The 12,518-nt window shown below is 44.2% G+C and overlaps 1 protein-coding gene across 1 annotated transcript; it reads left to right on the plus strand.

Moving 5' to 3' along the window:
* Nucleotides 1-1,332: 1,332 nt before the first annotated feature.
* On the plus strand, nucleotides 1,333-12,443 carry LOC310855770 (zinc finger and BTB domain-containing protein 20-like; the record flags this gene model as incomplete). The annotated part of the gene is made up of 4 exons (XM_083760910.1): nucleotides 1,333-1,539; nucleotides 6,628-6,907; nucleotides 9,332-9,629; nucleotides 12,273-12,443. Coding segments are annotated over exons 2-4 (729 nt in total), but the record flags the coding sequence as incomplete, so codon positions are not given.
* Nucleotides 12,444-12,518: the final 75 nt, after the last annotated feature.

The following is a 12,518-nucleotide window of genomic DNA, read 5'->3' on the forward strand; positions in this document are numbered from 1 at the left end:
ATTATTTATTGGGCATGTGAGCCACGGACCACCGTTTGATCAGATTCACTAGCCTCTCAGAAACCAGAACTAAAAGGATTCTATTTTGTTTGTCGTTTGGCCACAGTTCTGCATTGTGCTGTGTTGATGTTGGTACCATTTGAAAAGGCAAACGTTGATCAAACTATAACACTTAATTTACATTATTTAATTGTGTGTACACCTAAATTGTAAATTAAGTAATGCAGATGTTTAACAATAATTTAACTCTTAGTTACATATCCATAGGGTCCATTTGGTCGTGTGTGTGTGTGTGTGTGTGTGTGTGTGTGTGTGTGTGTGTGTGTGTGTGTGTGTGTGTGTGTGCGATATACATATATTAGATAGATAGATAGATAGATAGATATACAGATAGATATACAGATAGATATACATATAGATAGATATACAGATAGATAGATAGATATACAGATAGATAGATAGACCCGTCCCATGGACCTTCAAAGCACCTTCAAAGTGTGCTACATTATGACTAATGCGCGCACACACACGTGGCCATATTTCATGACCTTTCCATGCTTGCTGTTGTCCTAAATTCTCCCGTCATTGTTGTGAGTGTCGTTCACAGTACAATGACGAGGAACTCAAACCAAAAGGGTTTGCTTTTCCTTGTGTAACTCGTTTGAAGGTGAGACGCGTCGTCACGCCTGAGTAACGAATACAAACGGGTTGAATCCTGCGTGGGTATGTTCTGCCAAGTGACCCTCCTCCTCCTCCTCCTCGGATAATAATATGACCACGATTTATAATACGATCGCGACCTGGGCTCATTTATTAATGTGTAACTCCGTCCACGGCATGGTATAACTCCAGGGGGTAAGTTAATACATTGCCCCCCCCCTTGTCTCATAATTATGTCAAAAACTGTTACTTTTATTGTTTTATTGTTAAGATTGAAATAAAATAATCTGACACGTCAGTGGTGCTGTGTGTGTGTGTGGGCGTGTGTGTGCCTGTGTGTGTGTGTGTGTGTGTGTCTGTGTGTGTGTGTGTGTGTCTGTGTGTGTGTGCGGCAATGAGGAGTTTGTGAGGTTGTGTCAATCAGGAGCTGATGAGCTTGCAACAGACAAGTAAGTCCGTGCTTAAACGGACAGACCGATACAGACGACAAACATGTCGCTCGTGGGATCCGCTACTGTTGATGCTTCTCGTGTGACACTGTAGCATGTGTGATCACGTATATTTCATTTACGATGAACACAAATTTAAGTTAACGATAATATGTATTAACATGTATTTCCTTCTATCCAACCACTCTCTCTCCCTCCCTCCCTCTCTCCCTCTCTCTCTCCCTCCTCAGAACACATGACTTGTCCAGAGAGGAGTAGTGAGAGCCTTGCCTAGCGCTGGCCTCTCTCTCTCTGCATGTGCACTCTTCATCTCCACTCACCACCAGCAGCAACACTGACGCTCCTCTTCCTCCTCCTCATCCTCATCATCACCATCACCACCAACACCACCACCACCAGCCCTCCTAACTACACAACACATCATCTGACTGTGAGTATTACTAGTACTAAGTCAGCATAACAAACCTTTTCTCTTTTTAATGCAATATGTAGTTTGTTGGGTTTTTTTTTTTTTTTTTTTGTCACGGTTGTTTTGGAATTATGCAGCAAAAGAAAATATGTGCCCAAAAAACATTGGGTGCACATATTTCTCCGACTCGCCTACTGGCATAAAACAATACTTAAAATAAATTTAAACAAAAACAAATTGGGTCACAGTTTTTTTTTTTTTGACCCAATTAATGTTAAAAAGAATTCCGCTGTTTTCTCTTTTTTTGTTTTTAAATCGCTTCTTGTTGTAGAATTGAGGACGGTGCATATCGTATCGTAAGACATTGTTGACCATATGGTTCAATCCAGGGTTCTTTTGCCATACAAACGTAAGTACAGTGCATACACACACACACACACACTGTACACATACTTACATGTAGTATGCATATACTGTAATACATAGTGTATACATAGTACAGTGCTGTGTATTTCTCCACGGCCAGCCTGGTATATGCACACACACACACACACACACACACACACACACACACACACACACACACACACACACACACACACACACACACACACACACACACACACACACACACACACACACACACACACACACACACAGTATATTAATCCATTTTGGGGCGGGAACCCGTTTTGGTGTTGGCAGGTTGTTATGCTTTAGCCATTGAAAAATAGCGTGTGTGTGGGTCTGTGTGTGTGTGTGTGTGTGTGTGACTGTGTGTGACTGTGTGTGACTGTGTGTGTGTGTGTGTGTGTGTGTGTGTGTGTGTCTGTGTGACTGTGTGTGACTGTGTGACTGTGTGTGTGACTGTGTGTGACTGTGTGTGTGTGTGTCTGTGTGACTGTGTGTGTGCGTGCGTGCGTCTGAGATGTAGAGGAAATAGAGGCTTAATGAAGTACAGAAATTATGGAAAAACTTAAATAAAATGAGAAAAAAAGGTACCTACTACCTCAGAATGGTATATACTCAAGTACTCATGGTATGGTATTTGGGTAAATATGTACTTAACCCATTCTGACCGGGCACCCATTTTGGTGTCAGCATCATGTTATGCTTTAGCTATTGAAAAATAGCAGATCTACAAGCTCATAGCGCGCCACCGAGTGGCGCGCTTACGAGCTTGTAGGTCTGCTATTTTTTGAAGAATCGTGAAAAGTGACATGAAAGTGTTTGAGAGAACGACTGACATAGAAACAAACTGCTTTTTCAAGAAAACACAGTCAGGATTTTAATAGAAGACATTTTTTTTAGAATCTGATCTCAGGTCAGAATGGGTTAAAAAAATGAACATGCTCTTCATTCTGGTAACTGAGTCAGAGTAGTGTGTGTGTGTGTGTGTGTGTGTGTGTGTGTGTGTGTGTGTGTGTGTGTGTGTGTGCTGCAATAAGTTATTGTAAAAAGTGACGTAAATTCGTACTGTATCCAAGAACAAAATGGAGGCCGTTCCATGCAGGCCAGGTCGAGGGAGGAAAACACACACAAGCTGCCGACTGTCTTCTCTCCTTCCTCTGGCTGGGTGTGGCCAGGAGGAGCTTTAATTGGCTTCAAATGAAATTACGTTCCAAGTTTCTGCACATTCATACAAAGAGATCAAAGAGAAGGGCCCAGGATGCGATTCATTTTTATAATTATTAATTTTTTTTGGGAGGGAGGGAGGGAGGGAGGGGGGGCATATTATTGTTGATGCTTTGCACACAATCCAATCCACCCTCTCTCTCTATTTCATAGCCAGGTCTTTCCTTCGTACATTTCGTAAAACCGAGAAAGAGAGCATAATTAATATGCAGTGAGAATGAACTTTGAGAGGAGAAAAAAGGCTGGTTTTGGTTTCGCTGTGTCACATCCAAAGACAGTGTGCTGGCGGGCACAGGATAGAGTTTGGCACCGCCATCATGGTGGTTGAACACATGGCTATACCAGAAAGAGAGAGAGAATATCATCACCCATCCTCTGTGGATAGTCTGCCCCCTGCTGGACGGTGCTGGTGCTGCATGTCTCTGACGGCACCACCACCACCACGTTGTGGCTCCGGTAATAACCAGATGGAAACCATCTTACACATCTCACTGTGTGTCGTGTGTGTGTGTGTGTGTGTGTGTGTGTGTGTGTGTGTGTGTGTGTGTGTGTGTGTGTGTGTGTGTGTGTGTGTGTGTGTGTGTGTGTGTGTGTGTGTGTGTGTGTGTGTGTGTTTAAGGAAGGAAATAGTACTCAGATGTTTGAATACTTACTTAAGTAAAAAGTAGTGATACCACAGAGTAAAACTACTGCATTACAAGTAAAAGTTCTGCCTTGAAATATGACTTTTTCTTTTCTATTGCATTTATTTTTTATTTTTTTATCCCACTTTTCGCCCGGTGCCAGTTGCCTCTAAGCTGTAATCCTGGGAGCTACTTGTAACTATCCCTCTCTCTGCCAACCTTTCAAACATGACTTAAGTCCAATTAAGTCCAAGTACAAACGTATTAGCTTCAAAATACCACTTAAAGTAAAGTATTTTCAAGTAATTTAAATCTGCAAATTAACTACTATGACTAAAGCTGTCAAATAATTGCGTTTGTGTGTGGGTCTGTGTGTCTGTGTCTGTGTGTGTGTGTGGGTCTGTGTGTGTGTGGGTCTGTGTGTCTGTGTGTGTGTGTGTGTGTGTGTGTGTGTGTGTGTGTGTGTGTGTGTGTGTGTGTGTGTGTGTGTGTGTGTGTGCGTGTGTGTGTGTGTGACTGTGTGTGACTGTGTGTGTGCGTGCGTGCGTCTGAGATGTAGAGGAAATAGAGGCTTAATGAAGTACAGAAATTATGGAAAAACTTAAATAAAATGAGAAAAAGGTACCTATACTACCTCAGAATGGTATATACTCAAGTACTCATGGTATGGTATTTGGGTAAATATGTACTTAACCCATTCTGACTGGGCACCCCTTTTGGTGTTAGCATCATGTTATGCTTTAGCTATTGAAAAATAGCAGATCTACAAGCTCATAGCGCGCCACCGAGTGGCGCGATACGAGCTTGTAGGTCTGCTATTTTTGAAAAATCGAAGAACGACTGACATTTTTAGAATCTGATCTCAGGTCAGAATGGGTTAAGTACGGGTGCTTTCCAGCATGGCACGGCTTGCCACCCTGGTCATAAATGGTGTGTGTGTGACTGTGTGTGTGTGTGTGTGTGTGTGTGTGTGTGTGTGTGTGTGTGTGTGTGTGTGTGTGTTGTCAGAAACAGGTTGAACAGGCCTTTTGGGTTCAACAGACACTCCCGTGGTGTGAACAGGAGAACATGGTGCATGTGTTTGGTTTGGTGTGGTTCTGCCGGTGCCAATTCTTCTATCTATCTAAGCCATCGTTGTGAGCGTGTCTGTCTGTCGCTGCAACGTTTGAGAAACCCAAACCTAAATGATTTCTTTATCCTTAATGTGTAATTGTGTATATATCTTGGAATTTCGAATTGCCTATATGACAAATAAAATGTTCATCAAATGTCCAATGACAGCGCCACAACAGGCCATTATATGAACTACGATTTCCTTAGTGGCTTCACAAAATATCTGTCTGACTGCCCCCCCTGGTTTTGACATATAATACATTTGGAAACGCACAAAGATATCGGTATCCGCCGATCATAAGAAAAAAAACAACCGGTGATCGGGATCGGCCCCAAAAAGCTGATCGGAGCATCCCTATATAGAGGAAATATGTTGGATTTAGGGGAAAATACATTCGACTAGATTCTATGATATTTGCAGTCTTATCACTGACGGACAGAAGAACGTACTACTGTTAATAAGCTCAGTATGAGAGTGATAAAAGTGTGTTGAAAAATATAAGAAATGCAAAGAGCTGTTTCTGAAGGTCAAAAGGTATTCATCACATTTGTGATACGTTCGCCTTTTAGGCAATTATCACATATCTAAGTCTAAAGTAATAATTGTACCTCGTCTACCCACCCCCACATGCATGCACAGTCGCGCGCGCGCACACACACACACACACACACACACACACACACACACACACACACACACACACACACACACACACACACACACACACACACACACACACACACACACACACACACACACACACACACACACACACACACACACACAGCTATTTTAGAATAAAAAAAATTATGCTGGGTCCACGGCTATAAAGTGATACATATAATTTACAACTTTTTTTTTGTTGACAATTGATTTATAAGGCATTTGTAGACTCGGGTCTTAATCGGTTAATGATTAGCAAATTTAGCAAATGTCTGGCTTTTTTAGTTAAAGGACCACTTCACCACTTTTCAACCTATCTTCATATAATAGGTCCTCACTAATAATCATGAAAAAATGGCACGATTTTTTTCTACTCAGTCTGTGTCTCATAGGAGGGCTGTGGGCAGTTTAGAAACCGTCTTCCAGTGACATCATCATTAGGCAGATTATTTTTTTAAACAAGATCTTTTTACAAAAATGTTTAGATTTTCATTATCGTGAGAACGATGGCTTCCATTTTCGCATTGCAACTTTTCAGGAGTAGAAAGCCTGCAGTTTCTATTAGCTTGTATTCCCCATCGATGATGTCACTGGAAGACGGTTTCTGAATTGCCCACAGTCCTCCTATGAGACACAGACTGAGTAGAAAGGAATTGCGCCATTTTTTCATGATTATTAGTGAGGACCTATTATATAAAGATAGGTTGAAAAGTGGTGAAGTGGTCCTTTAATGTATTATTTTTTTTCTTTCACCAAATTACTGACAGGAAAAATGTATTTCCAGTCAAACCATTTTAGTGAACTCATCCCTATAACCCATTTTGGGGCGGGAACCCCTTTAGGTGTTAGCATTATGTTATGATTTAGCTATAGAAGAATAGCAGATCTACAAGCTCGTAGCGCGCCACTCGGTGGCTCGCTACAAGAAAAATCGAAGAACGACTGACATAGAAACATAGCGTTTTCACTTTTCAGAAAGCTGTCAGGATGTAGAAGATGTCTTTAGAATCCGATCTCAGGTCAAAATGGGATAAACGGCATCATGTGATCTTTTTGTCTCCCACTCCACTGCAGGTGACATCAGTTGCAAGGGGATGACCGAGCGCATTCATAACATCAACCTCCATAACTTCAGCAATTCTGTGCTTGAGACCCTCAATGAGCAGCGCAACCGCGGGCACTTCTGTGACGTGACCGTTCGGATCCATGGAAGCATGCTACGCGCTCACCGCTGCGTGCTGGCCGCTGGGAGCCCATTCTTTCAAGACAAGCTGCTCCTGGGCTACAGCGACATCGAGATCCCCTCCGTGGTCTCTGTGCAATCCATCCAGAAGCTGATAGACTTCATGTACAGGTAGGGGGGAGTGGGCGATATATTGTACATAATATATTAATCAAATAAAAAATGAGTCCATATATCTGCAGTGATAAGAGAGATATTCTAGTTCATCAAATGTATTTTTGAGCTCATCTTCCATTTTAGAATATTCACTGTTCAGGTATTTGGAAAATGTATTTGTGCACATTGGCCCTGCTTTCACTGGTATTTTGCTGACCAAGGAACAGACTCCACCGTAGCCCCATATGTGCCCTCTCCCTACGCTCATTATGAGCATAGGGAGAGGGCACATATGGGGCTAACTCCACCGTTGAGAGGGGAAGCATTTCCTCAACAACATAGGCTATACCTAGCAATCATTTTGTCAAGTTGACTCTTGTTGACATGCTACTGTGGCCATTTAAAATCGATATTTCCAACCCACAAACCATCCGATCTCGCCGTTATCCGCATTTGCCATTGTAGCGTGTGGTACTAATGTTCATTCAACCGGCGTTTTCTTCGTATGCGTTACAAGCGTTTGTGTGTCTGTGTCATAGACTGTAGCCAGGTCTGTGTTTACCTACAGGCATAAGAAAAGACCCCGCCCTACTCTGTCAGACTGTCTCTGATTGGCTTACCCTGAAATCTGGCCCCTACGTTAGCCAATCAATGACCTCTTCTGCGACGTGCTTTGTTCATGTTAGGGTGTGGTGTGAAGCCATGTGGGCTCAGAGGCTAGTATGAGAGGCAGAGCACAAACAAAACTGTCAACACAGAGAGCGCTCTCTCAGCAGCCGTCAGCACAGAGACGCCTGTATGACAGTCTGACTCACGGAGCGAAGTGGACATATTAACGCCATAACGCGGTTAACACACGCACTGCAGTAATTATAACGCCGTTATGGAATGGGGAAATGTAAAGCGTTAGGTTACAAATTATTGCAAATAGTAGTTACGCAATGTAAGGGCGTTAGTTACATCACTGATCATCATACAGTAGGTGCATTTGAGCCACGGACCACCATTTGATGACATTTAGCCTCTCAGACCAGAAACGAGAGAATATGTCCACACTTCCATGCCTTATTGACGTCGGTAACAGGCCAAACGTTGGTCAAAACCATAGCTGTTGTCACAAGCTGCAGCGTTTCAGACTCATGGCTATAGGTCGCTACTGGAAGCACTAGTGTAGCCTCGGCTTGTTGCTTGCCGTCCCATTGGCTAGGAGGCATGCCTGAGACGAGGCAGCCAGTCAGGCAGTGTTGTTTCGTCGACTAAAACTAAGACGGAAAATGTTCGTCGACTACCTTTTTCCACTGACAAAAACGAATGGAAACTAAATGAAAACAAAGCTATGACGACTAAAACTGAGACTAAATATACTGACAATTTAGTCGACAAATAAAGAATAGACTAAAATGTTAGGAAAGGACTAGTGGACACTATAAGTAATTTTACTCTTGGTTGCATGCTGAAAATAGCCGATCTACAAGCTCACAACGCGTCGCGTTGCGACGCGTTGTGAGCTTGTAGATCGGCTATTTTCAGCAAGTGTAAAAACACACATTACGACGGCATCAAGGCCCACCAAAACACATTTTAGTCGACTAAATCACCTGTAGATTTAGTCGACTAAAATCTTATGACATTCAGTCGACTAAAACTAGACTAACACTAAGACATTTCCAGGTGACTAAAATGTGACTAAAACTAAATGAAGTTTCAGTCCAAAGACTATGACTAAAACTAAAATAGAAATATTTGCTGCCAAAAACAACACTGCAGTCAGGTGCGTTGTTGTTTGCCGTCTCATTGGCTAGGAGGTATGCCCTGAGACGAGGCAGCCAATCAGGACTATAGGTCGTCAATAAATCCCGCCCCCGTTGCGTGAGGCAGGTTTACACCAAGGTTATAATAGTTAACTAAGACTAACTAAAAAACGAAAACTAGAATAAAAAAAAACATTTTAGTTAACTGAAACTAATAAAAGCTAAAAAATAAATTAAAAAACGATAACTAAACTGAAACTGTATTGTGTGTCCTCAAAACTAACTGAAATTATAGACAAAATACGCTTAGTTTTAGTTTTTATCAATATTTATATGCCTTTCGGATATTTATGATATAATCCTTTTAAATTCATTAGATTTATTTCCTCATTTCTCCAACAAGTTTCACAGCAGTTTTCAGCACCGTACGGCAGCATGTAGCCACGCTAACTCTAAACCAAAGTACGAAAAAAACTAAAACTAAACTAAAACTAAGCATTTTCACCAAAATAAAAACTAAATAAAAACTAGCAATCCCGCTCTAAAAACTAACTAAAACTAACTATATAATATGTCAAAACTAACTAAAACTAAACTATAATGAAAAAAAAAAAAAACTATTATAACCTTGGTTTACACCTGGCAAAGATATGGTGACCTATGACCCTTTCTCCGTGCGTGCACACAGCGGGATCCTGCGGGTGTCGCAGTCGGAGGCGCTGCAGATCCTCACGGCCGCCAGCATCCTGCAGATCAAGACGGTCATCGATGAGTGCACGCGCATCGTCTCGCAGAACGTGGGCCTGGCCGGGCCGGGCGGCTTCCCCCCCCCGGGCGGCATGCCCGCGGCCCACGGGGGCGACTCGGGGCAGGAGACGCCCCGCGGGACCCCCGAGTCGGGCACCTCGGGGCCCAGCAGCGACGCCGAGTCGGGGTACATGCAGGCCACGTCGGGGCAGGGCGTGGACCGGGCCTACTACTACCAGGTATGGGAGGATAGGATGGTCACTCGTTCTGACCTGAGACCAGATTCTAAAAGTGTCTATTACATCCTGACAGTTTCATTATATTAACCCATTCTGACCTGAGATCAGATTCTAAAAATGTCTTCTACATCCCGACAGTTTTCCATTCTGACCTGAGATCAGATTCTAAATGTCTTCTATGTCAGTCGCTCTTCGATTTTTCAAAAATAGCAGACCTACAAGCTCGTAGCGCGCCACTCGGTGGCGCGCTACGAGCTTGTAGGTCTGCTATTTTTCAATAGCTAAAGCATAACGTAATGCTAACACCAAAAAGGGTTCCCGCCCAGAATGTGTCATTCTGCGCTCAGAACAATTCCGCTGGCTTATGCGGTCTTAAGGGGACGCAGTTTTTACAATCGTAATATCTCAGGTTTGCGGCTCATTTCTCTAAACCAGGGGTTTTCAACTGATTATGACCACCACCCTGACTAAGAATCAACCTGGGGACCACCACCCTGACTAAGAATCAACCTGGGAACCACCACCCTGACTAAGAATCAACCTGGGAACCACCACCCTGACTAAGAATCAACCTGGGAACCACCACCCTGACTGAGAATCAACCTGGGGACCACCACCCTGACTAAGAATCAACCTGGGGACCACCACCCTGACTGAGAATCAACCTGGGGACCACCACCCTGACTAAGAATCAACCTGGGGACCACCACCCTGACTAAGAATCAACCTGGGAACCACCACCCTGACTGAGAATCAACCTGGGAACCACCACCCTGACTGAGAATCAACCTGGGAACCACCACCCTGACTGAGAATCAACCTGTGAACCACCACCCTGACTAAGAATTAACCTGGGAACCACCACCCTGACTGAGAATCAACCTGGGGACCACAACCCTGACTAAGAATCAACCTGGGAACCACCACCCTGACTAAGAATCAACCTGGGAACCACCACCCTGACTGAGAATCAACCTGTGAACCACCACCCTGACTAAGAATTAACCTGGGAACCACCACCCTGACTGAGAATCAACCTGGGGACCACCACCCTGACTGAGAATCAACCTGGGGACCACCACCCTGACTGAGAATCAACCTGTGAACCACCACCCTGACTGAGAATCAACCTGGGGACCACCACCCTGACTGAGAATCAACCTGTGAACCACCACCCTGACTAAGAATTAACCTGGGAACCACCACCCTGACTAAGAATCAACCTGGGAACCACCACCCTGACTGAGAATCAACCTGGGAACCACCACCCTGACTGAGAATCAACCTGGGAACCACCACCCTGACTGAGAATCAACCTGGGGACCACCACCCTGACTAAGATTCAACCTGGGGACCACCACCCTGACTAAGACTCAACCTGGGGACCACCACCCTGACTAAGACTCAACCTGGGGACCACCACCCTGACTAAGATTCAACCTGGGGACCACCACCCTGACTAAGAATCAACCTGGGGACCACCACCCTGACTGAGAATCAACCTGGGGACCACCACCCTGACTAAGATTCAACCTGGGGACCACTGTTGAGTTTGGTGAGGGGATATTGAAATGAATATAAAATTAAATCTTAACAGTCAGTATAATTTAATTGGCATATGCTATAGTCGTCCGGAGCTATTCCTTTCCCATGGTTGCCCTTACTCTGTTCTCTTAACCTTCCATATTAAACTCATAGATGGCAGACACATGCGATTGCATGATTATATTCTGGGCACATTTGACATTTCCTAATAGACTCAACCAGTCAATCCGGTTCACTTTCCCTTGAACTTCAAACTCCCTTTCTGTGGAAGTTCTGTTGACATCCGACTTCCCAGTAACTGACATTGATGTCATCATACATCACCAGGTCACTTAATGAACTAGTTAGTTTCCCCCAACTAGTGGTCGATAAAAAACATACTAAATGCATGGCCAGGGACCACATGCAATGCCTTCACGGACCACCAGTGGTCCACGGACCACCTGTTGAAAACCCCTGCTCTAAACGATATGATCCTCTGCTTAATGCATGTGACGTGACAGACAAGACAGTTTGCATTTCCATCTTCATTTTATTCCTCATATACAAAGATGCCATTGCCTGGCCCTGTATCTCAAATGGTCAAATAAATATTTGATTAAGGAACATACCGTAATATTGCCTTGTGTGTTCTTTAAGATGTAGACATTGAGGGTGAATTAAGATTTTCAGATAAAACCCCAACCCTATAACACTATAAGAACGCCGCTTATTTATCAACTATAACCGCAGTTAATCGATCGATGAGGTTATCAATGATCGATGAATGAATTAACCCATTCTGAACGGGAACCCATTTTGGTGTTAGCATCATGTTATGCTTTAGCTATAAAGCCACTCGGTGGCCACTCGGTGGCGCGCTATGAGCTTGTAGATCTGCTATTTTTGAAAAATCGAAGAGCGACTGACATTTCTAGAATCTGATCTCAGGTCAGAATGGGTTAATCAGACCAGTGTGTGTGTCCAGTGGAAACCTCGTATGAATCTGATCTCAGGTCAGAATGGGTTAATCAGACCAGTGTGTGTCCAGTGGAAAACCTTGTATGAATCTGATCTCAGGTCAGAGTGAATTCATGGATGCTTCCCCTGTACCACCAGGGCCTGACGGCGCTGCAGAACGGGACGCCGCGGGGCGAGCGCTCCCTGTACACGGTGCAGGCCAACTACGACGGCACGGCGCTGGACGGCTCGAAGGACCAGCAGACGCAGCAGCAGCAGACGCAGACGCAGACGCAGCAGGACCCGCCCTGGATCACACGCATCCACGAGCGGAGCCAGCAGATGGAGCGCTTCCTCTCCGCCGAGTCCTCGGTGCCGCTGCACTGCCGCAAGCAGCAGCGCCCG

This window comes from Protomyctophum parallelum (assembly GCF_964188405.1).
Source record: "Protomyctophum parallelum genome assembly, chromosome: 1".
In the NCBI taxonomy this organism is placed as follows: domain Eukaryota; kingdom Metazoa; phylum Chordata; class Actinopteri; order Myctophiformes; family Myctophidae; genus Protomyctophum; species Protomyctophum parallelum.